This window comes from Panthera onca, chromosome B1 (genome assembly GCF_046562875.1).
Source record: "Panthera onca isolate mPanOnc1 chromosome B1, mPanOnc1 haplotype 2, whole genome shotgun sequence".
In the NCBI taxonomy this organism is placed as follows: Eukaryota; Metazoa; Chordata; class Mammalia; order Carnivora; family Felidae; genus Panthera; species Panthera onca.
Window position 1 is genome coordinate 5280895 of NC_138342.1, and position 20473 is coordinate 5301367.

Below are 20473 nucleotides of genomic sequence, written 5' to 3' on the forward strand. Positions count from 1 at the left end.
GCCATGTGTATGGCGATGCTCACAACGACTCCATGGCATAGAGATGGCACAGACGTCCCCGCTTTATAGATGGGGAAACTGAGGCTCCGATAGGAACATCTTGCTCGCTGTTACATGGGGCACAGAGCCAGGATGGTAAGGCAGTTCCATGGCGCAGCAGGACTGTGCCGCGATGGTGAAGCGCGTGAGATCTGAAGATTCGCTGTGAACGTTAGCTACTGGCTTTACTTCTTATTATTTGCATCCTTGCAGTTTTTCTGCGAAATCAAAATTCTTTCAAATTCAGAGTAAAACACAAACACGTTGTGTCACGCAGCAGAATCCTGTTCATTGGTAACAAGTCACTAAGGCTAGCCCACAGCCAGAAAGTTGGGGTTGTACAAGGGTGTGAATGCCAGGAAGGGAGTATCGCTGGGGGCCCTCTCCGAGACTGTCTGCCAGTCTGTCCTCTGACCCCCAGGGACTGATACCCCTCTCACATGCAGAACACATCCGTCCCCTTCCAGGGTCCTCCCGACTCCCCGTCACAGCCCCGCCACGGCCCCAAAGTCTGGAAGTGTCTAGGTCAGATCTAGGTGTGGGTGAGGCGCCTTGGGGACAGTCCCTATAATCTGTAGGTCTCTGGAGCCACAGAGGTGAGTTATCTGCCTCCCCCCGACACACACTCAACATACAGCATCAACGGTGGGTGGACATTCCTTTTCAAGAGGGAAAACGGAAAGCTTCAGGATTGGTCCATAGCCGTTCTGAAATCCGGTCGGACACATGTTGGCAGTTCCTTGAGTGGTCTTGGAGCCTGAGAATAGTTCTGCGTGGTTCGTGGCTCCGCCTTCCGGGCTCTTGGCTCTATCCCCCGCTTCCCGTCATCGATCCGTCCCATGGCAGGCAGCACGTGCCTACAGCTGAGCCTGCTTCCTGCCCAGTAGACTTTGAAGGTCCAACTGCCCCCTTTCCTTTCGAGGAGTTTTCATTCCATTCAGCCCAGACTGCCAGTGTTTTGCTAGAGTGATTCTCCCCAAACCTTTGTTGGCCTCCCATGAATCCCTCTGTGGCTCACCCCATCAGACAAAAGGCACCCACAGATTTCTTCCAGATAAGTCTACCCCTACCCTGGTCGCACCCGGAGCTCCCTAGAGGCCCTCTTGTCGGAGAGGCTCCGGGGACACACCCTCAATCTCTTCACAGGGCCTTTTGTGACCGATTCACCCCGTGGACAACCACCCTGCATCTTTCCAGATCTTCACCAAGGTTGTAGAGTCAACTGGACTACTTACTGTCTGCTGCTTATGCCCTGCATTTGATATTTGCTCAGGAGACATTTCTTCATTGCACTGTCCTCTACTCTTTGGAGAAGTGGAGAATTTTCAAAACTATCATGTCCTGGTTCCTTTTTAACACCCCTTGCTTCTTTACGCCCCCTCTTTCATTTTACTCCAAGCAGCGGGAAGAAACCAGACAGACTCTCCCAACAGCTCGTTGGGCAGTCTCCTGCGTGGGGCCCTAGCTCATTCGGCCCGTTTCTGCCCTCCATGTCACCACAGAGGGCAGTGCGCTAAGCCTTCTGCTAAGACACAGCGGGCTCTAGCTTCCAAAAATGTCCTCATTTCCTTCTGAGGTCTTACTGCCAAGGTCCCCCAAGGTCCGTCTTTCCACAGGCGGTCCATTCCAGGCTACTTTGGGCTTTCTTCAACACGTGCCTTGAAATTCTTGCAGCCTCCGTGCATGGCCTGGTCCCAAAGCCACTCCCACAGCTTCAGGTGGTTGTTACGGTAACACCCTACCTCTGGTCGCCAACCTCTAGGTTAGTTCTCTGTGGCTGCGTGACAAAGCACCCCGGCACTTAACATCTTAAAGCAGTAAACATTTCTTATCTTCCTGTCCATTGGGTCAGGAGTCCAGGTGTGGCTCAGTTGGGACTGTCACAGGCTACGGTGAAGGTGGCAGTCCTAAGGCTGGACTAGGACGGGTCTTCCAACCCCACTCAGGTGGTGGTTTTCAGGATTCCGTTCTTTGCAGGCTGTCAGACCGATGGCCTCTGTTCTTTGCTGGCTGTTACGAAAGGCCAGCTTGGTTCCTTGCCAGCGGGGAGACTGGCTTCCTCTCGAGAGAGCAAGGGAGAGAGCAAGGTGGAGGCCAGAACCCTTTTGTGGCCTCCCCTCTGCAGGGACACCCCATCTCTTTTGTCCGTGTGATGCTCATTAGAAGCATGCTGCTAGGGCCAGGTCACATGCCAAGAGGGGATCGGTTACCCAGGGCACGGAAGCCAGGAGGCGGGCTCGCTGGGGACCTCTCAGAAATCGTGGACCCCACACATCTCCGTTTTGCCTAGTTTTGAACTTCATAAAAATGGAACCACGTGGTATGTGTTCTTTTACGTCTGTCGTCTTTTGCTCAAAACGCAGTCCGTGAGATTCCTCCCGTTGTCCACAAAACCGTAATTTTTTCTGTTTCCATCACTTGTGGAATTCTGATGCAGGAATATGGCAGAAATTATTCTCTCACTGCTGGATGTTTGGATGGTTTCAAATGTAGGACTGCCGTGTACAAAGCTTCTGTGCACATCCTTGCTCAGTCTTTTGTTAAACCTGTGTTCCCATTTCAGGGGCGCCAGGGTGGCTCAGTCAGTTAAGCATCTGACTTTTCATTTCAGCTCTGGTCATGATCTCACGGTTTGTGGGTTCGAGCCCAGCATTGGACTCTGTGCTGATGGTGTGGAACCTGCTTAGGATTCTCTCTCTCCCTTTTTTCTTCCCCTCCCCTGCTTATGCTTGCTCATTCTCTCTCTCTCTCTCTCTCATTCAAAAAGAAATAAGAACATTAAACAGATTTTTTTAAAAACCTGTGCTTGCTTTTCTGTTAGTCTATACCTAGGAGTGAAATTGGGTGCATGTATATTCAGCTTTGGTTGTTACTGCTAACCCATTTTCCAGAATGAACAAACCCACATACCCACCGGCAGCGTGCGAGACGTTTAACCGTACGTGCTCGGCCCACGATCTCTGCCTGCAAACCCTGTTCCGGTTTTCTGTGATCTGTGCTTTCCTCCGTCGTAGTGTCTTGGGTCCTTCCTCCCTCCTCCCTTCTTCCCTTCCTGCCTTCTCTCCAACAGAAACAGTAACAGACAATTAAACAATCTTGCACAGGGCTCCCTCCATATCATAAAATCATTTTGTAGACTGTGTACAGAAATGCTTTCTAAACACCATCTGTAATAGCTGAAATTATTCCATGCCTTACTCAAATCCACCCCAACTCTTAGACCTTGACCTTGTTTCCTGTTTACATCTCTGTAGTAAGCTCAAGCTTCATAACCAGAGATGCAGTTGAAATTAGGGGTTTTTTTGTTTGTTTTTTTTTTTTTTCATGGCTGATAGGGCTCGGGGGCCCATGGTAGGGATGTGCCTGAGGATGATACAGAAATGCAGAAGCGAAAATTAGCAGCAGCACAGCTGACATCTGGGCAATATAAAACAATTTTTTTTTAGAAATTATAGTATTCCTGCGGCAAGGAAACCTTGAAGCAAATGGGTTTGGATCTAGGGCATTAGCTCAGGGAACCATTTCAAGGCTACATGACAAGCTTGAGGTAGAGGCTTTTCGCTAGAATGACAGGCGCCAGGAAGAGGAGGCCGATAATGAGAACCCGCTGCCGATTACTGATTTCCGCTACACTCCGGGTGCCATGCAGGCATCTCACAGACGCCCCCTTCCTGACTCATTGTGGGAGCTGCAAGACAGAAGCACTGATGTCCCCAGTGTAAAGAAGAGAAGGCTGAGGCTGGAGAGCTTGACCAACTTGCCCAAAGTCACAGAGGCGGCCAGTTCTGTGGCCGGACTCCCAGTGTGGGGCTCTGTGGTTTGTTTCCACGTTCATGCAATACCCACACACCACCTTTCTTGCCCAAGGAAAGCCCTGCAGCAGAGAGTCGGGGATGGGAAAGGTGGGTGGGTGGTCTTTAGAGCCCGTTTCTTACCCACCCCCTCACTGGTGTCGGGGCACTGAATAGAGAGCAGGTGTGGATGCAGACAGAGGTCCTGGGTTGCAAAGGCAGAAGGAGGCAGGGGGAGCAGAGGGAGCAAAGAAGCTTGATCACCCCAGAGCCCATGTTAGTCTCCCATAAACCACTCACCACCCCCGCCCGGGCCTCAGCCGCCCACCTACCTAACCAGGGGCTGGAGAATCGGCCTCTCCCCATTGACTTTCTACAATCCCTGACTCGTTGCTCTTATCTTGCAGGAACAGAAGCGGATCTTGGAGATGGGCATCACAGGTCCTGAGGGCCATGCTCTGAGCAGACCTGAAGAGGTAATGGGGCCTCCCCTTGGGTGTGAGTCTGACGTGGCTGAGGGCTCGCCCTGATGCTGTTCCAGCTGGAACAGCCCAGCCAGAGCTCCCGCCTCCATCCCATTCCCCTGACGTGGACACCCCAGCATACATGGCCTTCCCTGGGCTCTGCCCTCTGACTCGGGAGCCCCGGGGGATGGAGATCAATCAGAGGAGCCAGGGAAAGGCTCTGCTTGTCTCAGGGCCCACAAGCTTCACACCAAGGCCCCACGAACACTCCAGTGACCTAACCATGTCCAGGATCCTCACGAGGATTTGTGTCTCTGGTGATAGAAAGTGGAGCCGCATGTTTGCGACCTGGAACCTACCAGCTTCTCCTGGACATTGCCCACTGTGTTCTAAGACTCCAGCATGGATGAGTTTCCATGGCAGGCAGTTTGTGTGTGTGTGTGTGTGTGTGTGTGTCTGCTGTGGGCCTGGCCTTGTGCCCAATCCTGGGGACGCAAATACCCGAGTAGAAAGACGTTTTATCCCGAGGGGCTCTTGGTCTAGGACAGTACTCTGCACCCGAGCCCCGTGCCCCACGAGCTGTGTTCCTGGTCCCTGGTGAGATCAGGGAGACCGTGTTTATAAACATTTATAGCACATGGACTTGGCTCCACATCTAGGCGTGTGACCAGTGGGTCCAGCCGGGAGAGCAGGGTGGGGACCCTCTTGGGTGTGCGTGGGTGGGACCACGTTTGGGGCATCAGCAGACTGGAAATTAAAACAAAGCCGTTCAAAACGTATCTGGTCCTTTTATTCAAGACGCATTGGTCTAGAGGAGGGCAAGGTGGTTTTTTATGGGCTTTTTGATGCTTTATGCTGCCTGGTCTGTTCCCTTCTAACGGAACCTGCAGCGTACTTCCAAGCAAGCATAATGACACAATCCTGTCTCCCAGCCCTCTAACCAAATACGTTTTGACTCGATTTTTCCTCTTTTTAGAAATCTAGTGTTTTTCTCCTTTGATGTGGTAGATTTGCCTCTGGCCACACTTAATTGAAGAACACTGAAGGGCTCTGATTCGGGGAGAGCCCTGGGGACTTGGGGGGGGGGGGGTCGTACTGCCTCTGTCCCTCCCTCCTGTGACCCGTGTATTGCCGTGTCCTCAGCTAGAGGCCGAGGCTGTGTTTCGGGCCATCACCATCGCTGGCCGGATCAATTGCCCGGTGTACATCACGAAGGTCATGAGCAAGAGTGCAGCGGACATCATCACTCTGGCCAGGAAGAAAGGTATGCAGCCCAATGCCTGGGCCTCCTGCGGGGCAGCTGGGCCATAAGGAAGGGGGTCGTCCAGTGGGGTCAAGTTCACTGGTGGGGCCACTGCCCAGAGACACCCTGCCAGCAGTCTAAGCCTCAGGCAGGTTATTATCCCACCTTGTGGGATCAGATAATGAGCTCTGCATTGTTCCAGCTCCGTCCTGGATGGCACCTCGAGTCAGTGACGGGGCCGGGCTGCGTCAGCTGTGGGATCCTGCCCACCGTCTTTCTGGTCCCCTCTGGCCCTTCATCCTGAGTCCCCTGTCTAGGGCCCCATGGTCAGTGTCTGCATCCAGGGTCAGTCGTGGGGCCCACAGAGTCTCGGCTGCGGGTTGGGAAGGAAGAAGACGGTTTTCCAGAGCCAGGGGGTCTGTGTGAGTGTGGTCCAGGAAGCCAGCCGCCCAGCTCAAAGACGGACGTGCTACATAACTGCTCTGAGCGTCCGCTGCCTTGTCTCTGAATGGCCCCAGGGGCTCATAGACTTGAAGCCCGTGGCGGGTCCCCAGGGCTCCATAGGGGTTGGTTGATGCCGTTCTCAGCTCCATGTTGGCCATTCACTTCCTGCCTTGGTATCCTCACCTCCCGAGTGGGGCCCCAGTATCAGGCCGCCTGCCACGCTGAGGACCATTGGGTGAAGGCCGCAGTGGGTGCGTTCTAACCACAGGAGACTCAGAGCAAGGGCCCGAGTACCGTCCCCAGGCCTTCTCGAGAGTGAGGTCCAACAGTCTCCAGCAGTCACCAGACCAAGAAGGAAGAAGGGTGCCCAGAACATCTTCCTATCCAAACTTATGGAGAGAGAATGACAGACAGATGGACAGATGAGGGCTAGTGCCCATTGCACAGAGACAGTGGCCGGAACCCTTTTGTCGTGGAGGACACTCGCCAGGGACATTGGCCACCGGGACGAGGTCTGCCCGTTCCCGCTGCTTCATGTGAGGCCGACCGGGGAGTTGTGGGTCCGTGGGGAGGGCCAGGTGGAAATCAACAACACAACAACCGTAATGGAACATCCACTGTGTACATTATGTTCCTTACTTCTCATAGGAGCCCCGAGTGGGAAGTACTACCATCTGTATTTAAGAAAAATCTTCACTACTGTATTTTAACTTGATATATCCAACATATTCTTTCAACACGTAATTATATGAAAAGATCTGAATGATATATCTGTCTTATTTTTTTCTGTGCTGTCTTTGAAATCAGTGTGTCTGTCGCTGTTACAGCACATCTCAGTTCAGACCAACCCCAGTGGCAAGTGCCACCTTATTGGACAGAGCACCTTTGAACCCATCATAACCTGGTTTTAGTATCGTTCAGGGAAAGCTGATAAGCAGAGGCATTCAAGGAGAGTGCTCTAGTATGACACAGCTTGCTTAGGACTGGCTCCATTTTAAGGATAAGGAAACTGAGGCTCAGAGAGGTAACAGGAATCTGGAAGCAGTCCTAGAGCTGCATGGAGAGATGTGGTGACCTCCAGTCACGCATGGCTGTGGCAATTTAAATTAAGTAAAATTAAACACAATTCTAAATGCGTTCCTTGGTTGTGATAGCCACATTTCAGATGCTCAGAAGCCACGCGGGGCTAGTGGCTGCTGTCCTGGGCACCACAGATGTAGAACTTTCCCATCACGGTAGAATATGCTCTTGGACATGCCAGACCGCTGGAGCTCAAAGCCTGCCACCCCACCAGGCCAGCAGCGTGGCTCCGGGCAAATTCGGTGGTGTTACTGGCCCACATCCCAGCAGCGTCTGTCTCTGTGAGCAGACCTGCAGCCGTGCCTATGGGCTTTGTTCTGGCAGAAGCACATCTGGCCTGCTCCCCAGAAGGCAGGCTGGAATTTCTGGAAAGTGAATGTTCTGGAAGCAGCTCTCAAGCTCCCACACCCTGGGACAGCCCTGAGGTGCCAACAGCCGTCAGTATCCCAGAGGCCCCCGTGGCACCGAGCTGCAGGTGCCCATGGCCGTGACTTGGTGACAACTCACCTGTTCCTGACGTCTTTCTCTGCCTTATGTCACTTCTTCAATCTCTAGCCAGTGCTGCCTGGAATCACCTCCCAAATAAAACACTTGAACTTGCCTCCTTCATTTGAAGATCTGCTTCTGGAAGAATCCATACTGGGAGAGCAAATCCTGTCCCTGTGCCTCGAGGGACAAATCTGCCAAAAGGGATAATGGTCACATCCAAATATTAAAAGCACGACTAGTCCGGGAGGTTGCTGGGTGGGTCAGCAGGTGCTGAGTGAGTACCTGGGCAGCCAGGGGTCACTGGGCTGCGTGGTGAAGCCAGGAAGGACAGACAACATGTTGCCCCTCAGAGCCTCCTTTTCCTGTCTCTGAGACCCTCCACTTCTATTACACCAGCATCCCACACAAGACCATCTGCCCTTAACCATGTGTGTTCGTGTCTGTCTCCAAAGGTCCCCTCGTGTTTGGCGAGCCCATCGCTGCCAGCCTGGGGACCGATGGCACCCACTACTGGAGCAAGAACTGGGCCAAGGCAGCGGCATTCGTGACCTCTCCTCCTCTGAGCCCGGACCCCACGACACCTGACTACTTGACCTCCCTGCTGGCCTGGTGAGAGCCCAGGGGGTGGGGGGTATATTGGGTATACTGAGGTCTATCAGGAAGCACTCAGGATTAGGAATGAGAGTCCAGGATTCACCTTGGGCTTGTCGCATAACCTGGAATGGCTTTCTGCCTCGGTTTCCTCATTGGCAACATGGGGGGGTGGGGAACATAGTATCTATTGCAGAGCTGGGTATGATGCAGTGTAGGAAAATGGCCTGGGATTTAGGGTTCACTAAGTGGCTCCTATTATTTGCAAAGCACCTCCTGGCCATGTGCACACAGTAGGAGCACAGCCACTTTGGTCCCTTCCCTGCTATTGGCCAGCATGAGGGAAGAACACAGGCCATAGAGAAGGGTAAGTGGTGAGGTGCCCAAGCTGCTCTGGGCGTAGAGATACGTGCTCACAACCAGGAGACTTGCAGAAGGCTTCGTGGGCAAGGTGACATCAGGCCTGGAGCTAGAGGGGGAGTAGGAGTTTGCCGGATAGGGGATAAATCAGGGCTTCTGGTCAGGAGGGGCCCCAAGGGGGTGAGGGTGTGCCTGTCATGGAAGTCTCTCCCAAATGATGCAAAAACCCTTGACTCGCATATCCACGGGCTTACTCATCATCTGCAGCCTGCTGTCTGGTGGGCAGCTCCAAGTCCAAATGGACTCCCCATCATCCCCCACAAAGCGAATGCTCCCACAGTCTTGCCCATCTCTGAAGATGGCAGGACACAGGGCCCCAGAGGCCCCGGGATCTGACCACTTCTCACCCATTGGCTGTGGCCATCCTGGCTCATCTCCGACAGGCCCCTGTTTCTGTGCTGCCCCTTCCACACCCCCAGCACATCACAGTCTATTCCCAACCAGCACCCAGATTTTAAAACCCAACTCAGACCAAACCACTCCTCTACCTGGAGACTCCCAGGGTCCTCTTCTGTCAACATGGAATCCAAGTCCCACAATGTCCCCCAAGGCCGAGGCTGATCTGGCCTCGCTCCCTCCTGAACCCTGCCTGGCACCTCTTTTGGGCGGATGCCCACTCTTCCAGGTGAGGAAGAGGAAGGCCACCTAGAGAGCCCTACCCAGAGAGCCTGAAGCCCACACTGACCGAACCTTCTCCCAACAAGATACATGGCCCCCAGAGGGCCTTCTGATGTCACTCACCGATTCCTGGGATGTGCCCCAAATCCTCTCCTTAGAATCTCTGGGGGTTTTCGTTTCACAGCCTGCAATGGGTGCCTGAAGTTCAACCTGAACTCAGGTCTGACCCCCACCTTGTTTTTGTCCTTGCAGTGGAGACCTGCAGGTCACAGGTAGTGGCCACTGTCCCTATAGCACTGCCCAGAAGGCAGTGGGCAAGGATAACTTCACTCTGATCCCTGAGGGCGTCAACGGTATAGAGGAGCGGATGACCGTCGTCTGGGACAAGGCAGTGGTAAGGAACCCCCCGGGGAGGTTCCTTTCCCCAGGAACATTCTAGAAGCACCCTTCCTGACCCATCAAAAGCTGGAGCATTGTGCCCTGCTGGCTCTTAAAGCTCCTTTCCTTGCTTTGGGGCAGAAGCAGAATATACCAGGAGAGCACACGAAGAAATGTGTGACTCTTCAGAGAGCAGCACAGGTCCCATGGGGTCCTCTGTATTTGCAGACGTGACAGCTGCCCTTTACTCTTTAAGGATGCAAAATGTTTTCTTTAGCTTTGTTTTGACCACATCTCAGTTCCTGTGAAGATGGTTTTGTAAACCGTGTGTTTGTGTCTGGGGTTGACAGTGGGTAGGAGAGTGCTTGTTGCACAAGTCAGCCCCTGTTCCCTGACTTGAAACCCCAAATTTTTATTTTCTATTAAACTTGGACCCAATGAGGACCGACAAGATGGCACAGTGGCTGTTGAGCAAATGCCAACAACATACCCCTGAGCGGTCAATTACATTTCCGCTCTGATGGGGCCACGCCCTTGGGCTCTTTCAGGATGGCCGGTTTTCGGCGGGGGAGGAGAAAATTTCAGACTTCTGTTGGGGACTCCTGTCGGCAGTTCCATATTTTTGCCTGTCTGCCCTTCCCCCGGCCCTGTTACGGGGCATTCTTCTCATGAACGGATCTTGCCTTTAGGCTACTGGCAAAATGGATGAGAACCAGTTTGTTGCCATCACCAGCACCAACGCAGCCAAGATCTTTAACCTGTACCCCAGGAAAGGGCGGATTGCCGTGGGCTCAGACGCTGACGTGGTCATCTGGGACCCCGACAAGGTGAAGACCATAACAGCCAAGAGTCACAAGTCGGTAAGTCCTGGCTCATCTGAGACCTTTCCGGTTTGGGTAAGTGATTCTTCCTTTGCAGCCACTTTAGCAGTCTCAGTTAAAAATGATTTGTGAAGTTTTCAACGAGGATGCTATCTGATCATCGGCATGACTCGTTCACATTTCTCTTCCAGTTGGAGAGGCTGAGTTTGATCAGGCTCGACTAAGCTGCTGCCGTTCTATTAGATGTGTTTTCTCTCCACCTCTCTCTGATGCTGTGTCTGTCTTTCTCTCTCGGTGGCCTGTCCCCTAGACACATGCATTCTCAGGCTCAGAGGAGAAGTATTAGGTCCAAGATTCTTTTTCCAATTTCATTATCAAGCTAGGAAGGGTTTGATCTCCTATCTCAGAAACCTCCTACTTCATTTTGTGGTCACTGCTAACAGTCCACAAAGGAAAGGTTTGGACCTAAAGTCTGCCATGTGTGAACACACCCCACGCGTGCACGCTCTCCCAAGCTCCAGGCCCCAAGCCTATGGCTGTGGGTTATCTCTGCACTTTGTATCTTACATGCCCTTGACTTCTTTACTCAGCCAGCAAACCTAAGGATGCAGAGAGACTTAAAACCTCTTCCTCTCCCTCACTGCTTGCTGCAGGTCCACTCTGTGAGGCCAGCAGTGATCTTGGGTCCAGATTAACGTACACACTCAGAAGACACAGGAGGCCACAGCCTGGCCTCTGGCCCGCTAAGTTCTGCTACAGGACATGGGCCAGGAGGCAGGGTGTATGCATGCTGTATCGCCCTGTGACAGGGTCCTCACTGCCACACAGAGGCAGATTCCCAGCCTCCCGGGGGTTACATGCATGAGGACAGGACCCCAGGCATAAGGAAATCTCATAAGAAAGTGACAGGAATCATTTTTAGCAGTCCGTGAGCTTGGGCCCTGGAACCCTGCTTGGCCACAGGGGTCATGGCCTGGGGCCATAGAGGTCTTGTCCAGTCCATGACCATCCATGACTGTTCCCAACAGGCAGTCATGCTTACAATAACTGTCGTAGACTCTGGGTCTGGAGTTCTTTCTTGTCCAGCAAGAAAACGGGATGCAGCATTAAAAATGTGAGAGAGACTAATGTCCAGGAAAAGACAAGAGCCAAGAGCCCCGAGTAAGGGCCCTTGTTCCATTTTTATTAGGATCAGAAGGCTTACAAACGTGCTGTTGGGTGTGCACAAAGAGACAATGAAATCGTAGACATTAACTCGTGGTCGTGAGGGCAAGGGGGTTTTCAAGATATGCGGTGTTAGGGGTTTGGGTTAACACAAAACAAAATCCTGGTGCTGGGTGGAAGGCAGTTTACAGCAGACGTGAGGCCCTGCCTCTGTTTACCTAAACTGGTCTAGGGGACAAGAAAGAGCATGCCACCTCAGGGTCAACAAGGCACCTTTCTTTTGCCAATTAGCTCTACTTTGGGCAACTTCGCCCTGCAGCGATCTGTAGCCCTATTTACCTAATTTGGTCCTTCCTTCCTGTGAAAGCAGCTTTCTGCTATAGTACTCAGTTGGGAGGGGGGGTTGCTTCTGCCCTGAATACCTAATCTTGCTTACCCATCTTGGATGTTTTCATCCTGAGATTCCCCTATTCCTATACCTTTGTCCTATACTGGGACCTTCGCCCCACTTTACCTATTCTTATTTACCAAATCTTGTTTACCCAAACTTGGGTGTGTACATCCAATGGGTTTCTAATTCTTTATGCCTTGTTAGCCCATCAGTGCAGGCTTGGGAAATTCCTAAGCTTATTCCCCACAAATAACCAGTGCTTCCTAGTGACACGCTGGCTTCCCTCACCCCCCCACCCATTCCCGGGGACAGGGTCAGGGGGAAACAAGCCTGAGGTCCACCCCCAGAGAAAAGCGTACCCCATTCTTCACGCTTACCACCTAGCAGGCACGCAATCCCATTTTAATCACTGTGAACGCAGTGATGTGTGTGTGCACGGTAGGGTCTGGTAATGCGGGACAGGCACACGTTCCCCGTGGTGTCAAGAAGGTGTCACATCAAGAGAACATTTGAGAAGGTCTTGTGGGTGCGAGGGTGTGTACCACCCTGCCACCCGCCGGCTGGGGCCGCCCCTAAGCCCACACGATGGTCAAGGTCCAGCAGAAGATGAAGCCCAGATCACTCACTGTTCAAGCCCTCCTGCTGGGGGCCCAGCAGGGACACGGACAGGTGGGAAGGAGGCTGAGCTGCACAGGTGCACACCTCTCATTTCTCATTATTTCAGTGCGTGTTCAGTGGATGTGCAGGCTCCGTGCTCAGGAGCAGGGTTTCCAATTACTGTCACAGTCCAGCCAGATACGATCTTGTAGTTACTCTGTGCCTAGCATTTCCCATGTGTCCTGTCACTTAATGACCCGTACTTAAATGACTTAGTGGTCATCTCAGGTAGGCCGGGATTAATAAATACAGAAGTGGACGGAGAGAGGATATGTGAACGAGTTCCCGTGGCTGCTGTAACAAAGCATCACAAACTAGTGGCTTCAAACAGAAATGTGTTCTGGAAGCCGTGGTCTTGAATCAAGATGTCCGCGGGGCTGTGCTCCCTTGAAGGTCTGGGGGAGAACCTGTCCTGTGCCTCTGTCCTGGCTTCTGATGTCACTGGGCATCCTTGCCATCCCTTGGCTTGTGGATGGGTCCCTACGATCTCTGGCGTCTCCCTGCGTCTTACTCTCTTCCTCTAAGGACACCGGCCATTGGATCAGGGCCCGCCTCCTCCAGTGTGACCTCATCATAACGAATCCCATGTGCAAAGACCCTATTTCCAAATAAGGTCATGTTCTGAGGTGCTGGGGGTTGGGACTAAAGCGTATCTTTAGGGGGACATGATCCAACCCATAATAAGTCATGTGCCGGAGGTCACCCATAAGGGAAGTGACTGTTTTAGGTTAATCTTGGGGAAGCATCCTCCCCCCATGCCAGGCCAGATTTGAATTCTTGTCATAGCAAGAGGAGGACTACTCAGGATGCTGTAAGATTTTTGTCTGTTGCATTGTCTCTGTGCAAAAGCAGGGCCATTCACACAGTGCGGGACACGAATGTTTTTTTTCAGACCATGGATTGAAAAATGCCTTGTTAGAGGTTTGTTTGGCTTTCTTGAGTTTAAAAAAATAGTACTTTTCTTTTAAGAATTAAAAAGAGATCATGTTATATGTTGATCAGTGATTAATGTTTGAAGTCTACTCTTTTGTAAAAAGAATGCAGCTTCTTTCCTCTTAGTGGAAAAGCATTTGCTTCAAAGTGCCACACCACAGGTGTATCTGTTTGTGTATCTACCTGTTTGTGTATCCATAGGCCACTTAGTTTTTCTAACTCTTCACATTGAGATGTAATTTACTTACCATGATTTCATCATTTAAAAATGTACATGGGGCGCCTGGGTGGCGCAGTCGGTTAAGCGTCCGACTTCAGCCAGGTCACGATCTCGCGGTCTGTGAGTTCGAGCCCCGCGTCAGGCTCTGGGCTGATGGCTCGGAGCCTGGAGCCTGTTTCCAATTCTGTGTGTCTCCCTCTCTCTCTGCCCCTCCCCCGTTCATGCTCTGTCTCTCTCTGTCCCAAAAATAAAAAAAAAAAAAAAAAATGTACAATGCAGTGGTTTTTTAAAAATATGTGTATTTGTTTACTTTTGAGAGAGAGAGAGAGAGAGAATGAGCAGGGGAGGGGCAGAGAGAGAGAGGGAGAGAGAGAGAGCCCGATGTGGGGCTTGAACCCACGAACCGTGAGATCATGACCTGAGCCGAAATCAAGAGTGAGACAGTTAACTGACTGAGCCACCCAGGCGCCCCTAATGTAGCAGTTGTTCTATTCAGAAGATTCCCCATCTTCCCCAGAAAGAAACCCCAGACCCACTAGCAGGCACTTCCCATCTCCCCTCTCACAGTCTCTGTCAGCCAGGAATCCCTTTCTTGTCGGATGTGCCTTTCTGGACTGTCGCAGACTATGAGTCTGGAGTTCTCTCTTGTCCAGCAAGAGAGCAGATGCAGAATTGAATACGAGAGAGGCTAATATCTGGGAGGAGACAAGAGCCCCGAACAGGGGTTTTTGTCTCCATATTTATTGAGCTCACAAGATATTACCCACATGGTGAGTGTGAAGAAAGATCTCACACACGTGAACATGGAGAAAACAATCAGACAGTACTCATCAACTTGTGTGTGTAAGAAGCAAAGGGTCTGGCGGGCAAGTGGAGTTTGTGATCAAGGTGCATTGGCGCCGGATGGAAAGTAACTTCCTGCAGGTGAGACAACAAGTTACTCATGATCCCATTACAATATCTCGCTAGCTAACCTGGGGTGGGTGGTTCTCGCTAGCTAACCTCGGGTGTTTTCACCCCGTGGTGGCAGTTTTCCCGCGCTAAGCTTTCTTCCAACCCATTTTTGTAAGTAGAGTCTCTATCCCCACACTGGACGTACCATAGAAAAAGAATCACACCATATGTGGCCTATTCTGTCCGGCTTCTTTCACTTTAGTTTCATGTTTTTGAGGCTTATCTATGCTGTGGTCTATACTTCATTCCTTTTCATGGCTGCAGAATATTCCCTTGCCCGGAGAGAGCACGTTACTCATCTCTTCGAGGATCTAAGCATATGCCCTGCTCTCCGCTCATCAGTGTCAGGCTGTCTTTTACAGGACACAGAGGGACCGAGGAGCAGGAACTGCCCCCTGGGATGGGGTCTAGGGACCCGGGGCTCACAGATGGCAAACAATGGTTGTGTGTTTTCATTGTGGTTCTTTGTACTCATTTGGATTATTAGATCGTTCACCTGTCACCTTTGGGCAACGAAACAACTTTTGAAACTCCACGTGGTTGCGAGACCTAGAACCTGGTGCCACGTGGAATCCATGGGGAGTTGTCACATGACGCACGTCATGTCCTTCCCCTCCGAGGAATAGTGGGCCATGCAGGGCCGAGTGAGCTGGGAGGCCGGCCGGCTTTGAGTGGTAGGGAAGTGCTTGCTTCCTCAGTGTCTTTTGGCTGGACGCGCTCATTTGGGCTTCAACAAGACTGTGAGGCACCACACGGCTGGTCGCCGCAGGGTGACTCGAGAAGGCTTAGATGCAAATGTTACAATGGAGAGCAGCCCGTCTGCCTGGGTCCTGGGAGGCAGCCACAAACTGAGGGTGAGGCTCAGTGTTAGCAGCTGTGTGTGGATCTGACTGTCTCCCCGAAACCCTGAGCGTGCTCCTAAAACCCATCGGAAATGACAAGAGAATCCTTTGGCTGATTACAAATCAATATAAAGAATCGCTAGCTTTTCTATGAAGTAATTCAAAAGCACTTTAAAAAATGGAATGGAGAGGGGGGCACCTGAGTGGCTCAGTCGGCAAACCACCCGACTCTTGGTTTCGGCTCAGGTTCTCATCTCCCAGTTCGTGAGTTCGAGCCCCGCCTCAGGCTCTGCAATCACGGTGCGGAGGCTGCTGCTTGGGATTCTCCCTCTGTCCTTCTCTCTTTGCCCCTTCCCTGCTTGCTCTGTATCTCTCTCTCAAATAGACAAACATAAATAAATAAATAAAGGAATAAAGGAATGAAAATCAAAATCCTGTTTCTAATAACAATAAAAACTAAAGACTTACATAAACACAAGTTCTTTTAGGCTAAAATGAATCATTAGACGGACCATACCAATTCTTGAGAATTTAATCTCTGCATTCGAAGTAATCCCATCAGAACATTCAAGGGAATAGTTTTTTAGCTAGAAAAGCAGAGGTCTTAGGTGCTAAATGTGAGAGTAGGTAAACAGTTGTGGGAAGCTGAGGGACAAGGCCCGCTCATCCCTGTTATTAACACGGGTCGTACTGTTGCAGGCGTGGGGGGCGGTTTGCTGTTGGCCCGACAGAGGAGAAAGCCAGGCAGCAGACCAGCCGCACAGAAGGATTTGGTGTCCCATGCAGGAGGCAATTCAGATTAGCCGGACAGCGGTGCTCATTGGCCTGTGGGTCTCAACAGCGGGCCCGTAAGGCCAGACTTCTCTGTGCTCCTTATCTCAAAACACACTCAGGAGGGATCGGAGGTTGAAGTGAAAGTTATCAAGGGTCTATAATAAAGCATGTTGTTTTAAAAATGATGGTTTGGGGGGCGCCTGGGTGGCTCAAACGTCGAACTTCAGCTCAGGTCTTGATCTCGTGGTTTGCAAGTTCGAGCCCCACGTCGGGCTCTGTGCTGACAACTCAGAGCCTGAAGCCTGCTTCGGATTCTGTCTCCCTCTCTGCCCCTCCCCCACACTCACTCACTGTCTCTCCTGTCTCTCTCTCTCTCTCTCTCTCTCTCTCAAAAACAAACCTTAAAAAAAATTTTTTTAAAGTGGTAGTTTTGAAAAATAAATAAAAGCAAAGTAAGTAAAAATGATAGCTTGGAAGGGGAGAAGATCTTTCTAAGCAAGACACAAAACTTAGAACGTGTAAAGGGGAAGATTGGCCTGTTTGAGCATCAACTGTATACAAATTAAACAAATACCCCCTCTGTATGGCATGAAAATAATAATTATTATTACCTTATATGAGATCAGGAGGCAGAGGACAAACAGCAGAATGATACTCAGGACAAACAACGGATAAACTCCTTAACATCAAAAGTGTCCCCGAGGGCCACCTGGGTGGCTCAGTCGGTTAACCACCCAACTCTTCATTTCAGCTCAGGTCATGATCTCACGGTTCGTGAATCAGAGCCCATCCATGCTGACAGCGTAGAGCCTGCGTGGGATTCTCTCTCTCTCCCTCTCTCTCTGCTCCTCCCCTGCTTGCACTCTCTCTCTCTCTCTCTCAGAATAAATAAACTAACTTTAAAAAAAGCATCCTTAGAAACCAGTAAGAAAAATACCAAGAGCCTAATGAATAGAACGCTGTGCAAAAACACAATTATGCAAGAAGAAATACACAGACGACTTCTAGATCTTTAATAACAGACCCAGCCCCACAGTTAACCAAATGCAAACCTCAAGAGTAAGATGCTGTTTCTGACCCGTGCAGTGCCAGAGACCCTGGCGGCTGAGGGGTCTGACCCTGGTCAGACCGCGGGAGGCAGGCGAGCTCACAGAGTTTTGTTGGGAGTGGAGACTGGTGCTGCCTTTTGGGAAGACGGATCTATCAAAGTGAAAATCCATTGACTCCTTGGCCCCAAACTCCACCTCTGGAAAGGTTCACACATGCCGGCGTGGACCCCACAGAAGGGTGGTTCAGTATGGGTTTTAGCAAAACGCAGGGAAACAACCCAGTGTTCCATCCCTGGGAATCGGATAAATAAACGATAATACACCCCTGCGAGGGGACACGGTGCAGCAGTTTAAAGAGTGTTGAACACATTTTTAAAGCACGTACCTTTGCTGATAGGCAGCAGTCCCTGAGCTCCAGAGAAAAATTCAGGTGAAAGCCAGCTGCACAGAGAGTGCTCTTGCCCTGTCAAGACAGAAAACATCTGTGACACAGAAGAATCTCTTTAGGGCAGATGTCTCGGTCAGAGGTAGAAGAGAGACCTACTTTTTAAAATCAAATATTGTTTGCACCTTTTGAGTTTTCTCTCACCCTATATAATGACCTACTTTTTAAATAATAAAAAGCAGTCAGCTAGAGGTGGTTATGTTCCCTTTCGGAGTTATGAAAACGGTGTGTATTTTTAAGAACACGTTTTGTCTTTCAAATTAAAGGAAGGGAGAAAGGAATTAAAAATAAAGGTGACCGCGGGGCGCCCGGGGAGCTCCGTCGGATAAACGTCGGACTTCGGCTCAGGTCATGATCTCAACAGTTCGTGGGTTCGAGCCACACGTCGGGCTCTGTGCCGACCGCTCGGAGCCTGGAGCCTGCTTCGGATTCTGTGTCTCCCTCTCTCTCTGCCCCTCCCCTGCTGACGTTCCGTCTCTCTCGCTCTCAAAAATGAATAAATATTTTAAAAATAAAAAACAGTAAATCAAAACGACCTGACCCAGTGCTGGTGGGGATTTCATAGACGTCAAATCAGTGAAATGTCTCTCTCCTCCCTGTTGCCCACATGGTGTCAGATGGTTGGGAGCCTTTGAAAAGTAACTTGGTGATAAGCGATAAAGACCCTAAAAAAGCTCATTCTCTCTTGACCCAGTAGCTTAACTGTAGAAAACTATCCTAAAGGAGATATTTGTGGGGGCGCCTGGATGGCTCAGTTGTATTTTGGCTCAGGTCATGATCTTAACGGTTCGTGAGTTCGAGCCCCGCATCGGGCTCTGCACTGACAGCATGGAGCCTGCTTGGGATTCTCTCTCTTCCTCTCTCTGCCCCTCCCCTGCCCATTCTCTCTCGCTCTCTCTCTCTCTCAAAATAAATAAAAATAAAAAATTTTAAAGGAGATATTTTTTTTTAATTTTTTTTAACGTTTATTTATTTTTGAGACAGAGAGAGACAGAGCATGAATGGGGGAGGGTCAGAGAGAGAGAGGGAGACACAGAATCTGAAACAGGCTCCAGTCTCTGAGCTGTCAGCACAGAGCCCGACGCGGGGCTCGAACTCACGGACCGCGAAATCATGACCTGAGCCGGAGCCGGCCGGTTAACCGACTGAGCCACCCAGGCGCCCCAAGGAGACATTTTTTAAAAAGACACAAAAATGTCTTGTTTGTAGTCTGAGCAGCCACAGTGCCTGACATCAGGGGCCCCCGTTCACGTTCGTGATGCCCCAGACATCAGTTGGGTTGTACAAAGCCACCCGCGATCTAAACGCCCATGGCGAGGGCTGGTTATGCCGGCGCAAGCCCGCGGAGTGGAATGCCACACAGCCCCAAAGAGGAGGTTTTCAGAGGGCAAGGGCTGTGAGGTGCCCCTGTGGGGACGTGAGGGATGTCCCGGCCCGGGCGGAGAGCCGGAAGGGCCCGGTCACGTCTCTTGCCATGCAGGCCGTGGAGTACAACATCTTCGAGGGCATGGAGTGCCACGGCTCCCCGCTGGTGGTCATCAGCCAGGGCAAGATCGTCTTCGAGGACGGCAACATCAACGTCAACAAGGGCATGGGCCGCTTCATCCCGCGGAAGCCTTTCCCCGAGTATCTCTACCAGCGTGTCAGGATCAGGAGCAAGGTCAGTGGGTCTGGGGTCTGGCACGCGCCGCATTCACAAGTCACAGCCGCGGGGGCCTCCCTTTCCTCTCGTGTCAGGTGGGCTCTCCCCCCCACCCTGCCTGTGTCTCGGGGCCGGAGGGGAGGTCTCGGGGTTTTGCAGACTGTGAAGGGGTGTGCGCCCGTGGGGTGGGGAGGAGGGGGCGGGAATAACACGGACCGTGCCGCTTTGGGGTACGCATCCCACGTCCTTTCGGGGCCCTCGCCACCGGCTCTTTGAGGTGTCGAGACCTCCCGGTGCTCGAGCATCGGACAGGCCAGCGTCACACAGCTGGGAAAGCCGAAACCCTTAGGCATTGCCCTTCTGGTAAAAGTCGACACCCCCCCCCCCCCGCCGCCCCCAGCATACTCGGGGGACAGCAGAACTGTGTCTGGACGCTCTTCAGGTCTTTCCTCTGTTCTCCTTGCTTCCCCGCCCTTCCATTCTGTGTCCCCCTGTCCCTCTCTCCTTGAAGAGTCGTGGCAGGGATGCAGGAGGCCCTGTCAGAGGTGTGGAGTGGCCCCATCCCTTCTCTGGTCCAGCTCAGAGGAGGGAGCCGCTCACACTTTGGCTAAACTGCCACTGTGGCCCATCGTCTTCCCTAATCAGGTCCCTCCTGTCACCGTGACCACCTGCTTGGTGGCTGATGTTTGTTGGAAAGGCCAGCTTGTGTGTATGTGTGTATATATGTGCACGTGTGTGTGCGTAGATATACTTGTATGAATGTGTGTATGTGTATATGTGTGCACACACGTGTGTGCATAGGTGTATGTGTATGCGTGTGTGTGTGTGTGTGCCCACCTGTGGGTGGTCCCACTCTTCTTATGCTTCACAAACGGCACCGCCACCACCCCCAGTGTTAATGGAAAAGCCCAGAAACCTCCTGGCCCCCCAGACCCCCAGGCCTGCATTACGATGCTCGAGGTCTTTCCATGTCACATAGGGTGTGGCACGCCGGGTCCGAGATTCCAAATGACACAGACGTTGC

At 51.7% G+C, this 20473-nt stretch overlaps 1 protein-coding gene across 2 annotated transcripts in view; it reads left to right on the top strand.

Moving 5' to 3' along the window:
- The window catches only part of CRMP1 (collapsin response mediator protein 1), a 78247-nt gene that overhangs the window by 52871 nt on the left and 4903 nt on the right, over positions 1-20473 (top strand). For both annotated transcript variants that reach the window (XM_078446272.2, XM_078446273.2), the window contains exons 7-12: positions 4238-4306; positions 5438-5558; positions 8003-8159; positions 9432-9573; positions 10247-10417; positions 19288-19467. In XM_078446272.2, the coding sequence (XP_078302398.1) occupies positions 4238-4306; positions 5438-5558; positions 8003-8159; positions 9432-9573; positions 10247-10417; positions 19288-19467 (840 nt within the window). The remainder of the gene's footprint in view (positions 1-4237; positions 4307-5437; positions 5559-8002; positions 8160-9431; positions 9574-10246; positions 10418-19287; positions 19468-20473) is intronic.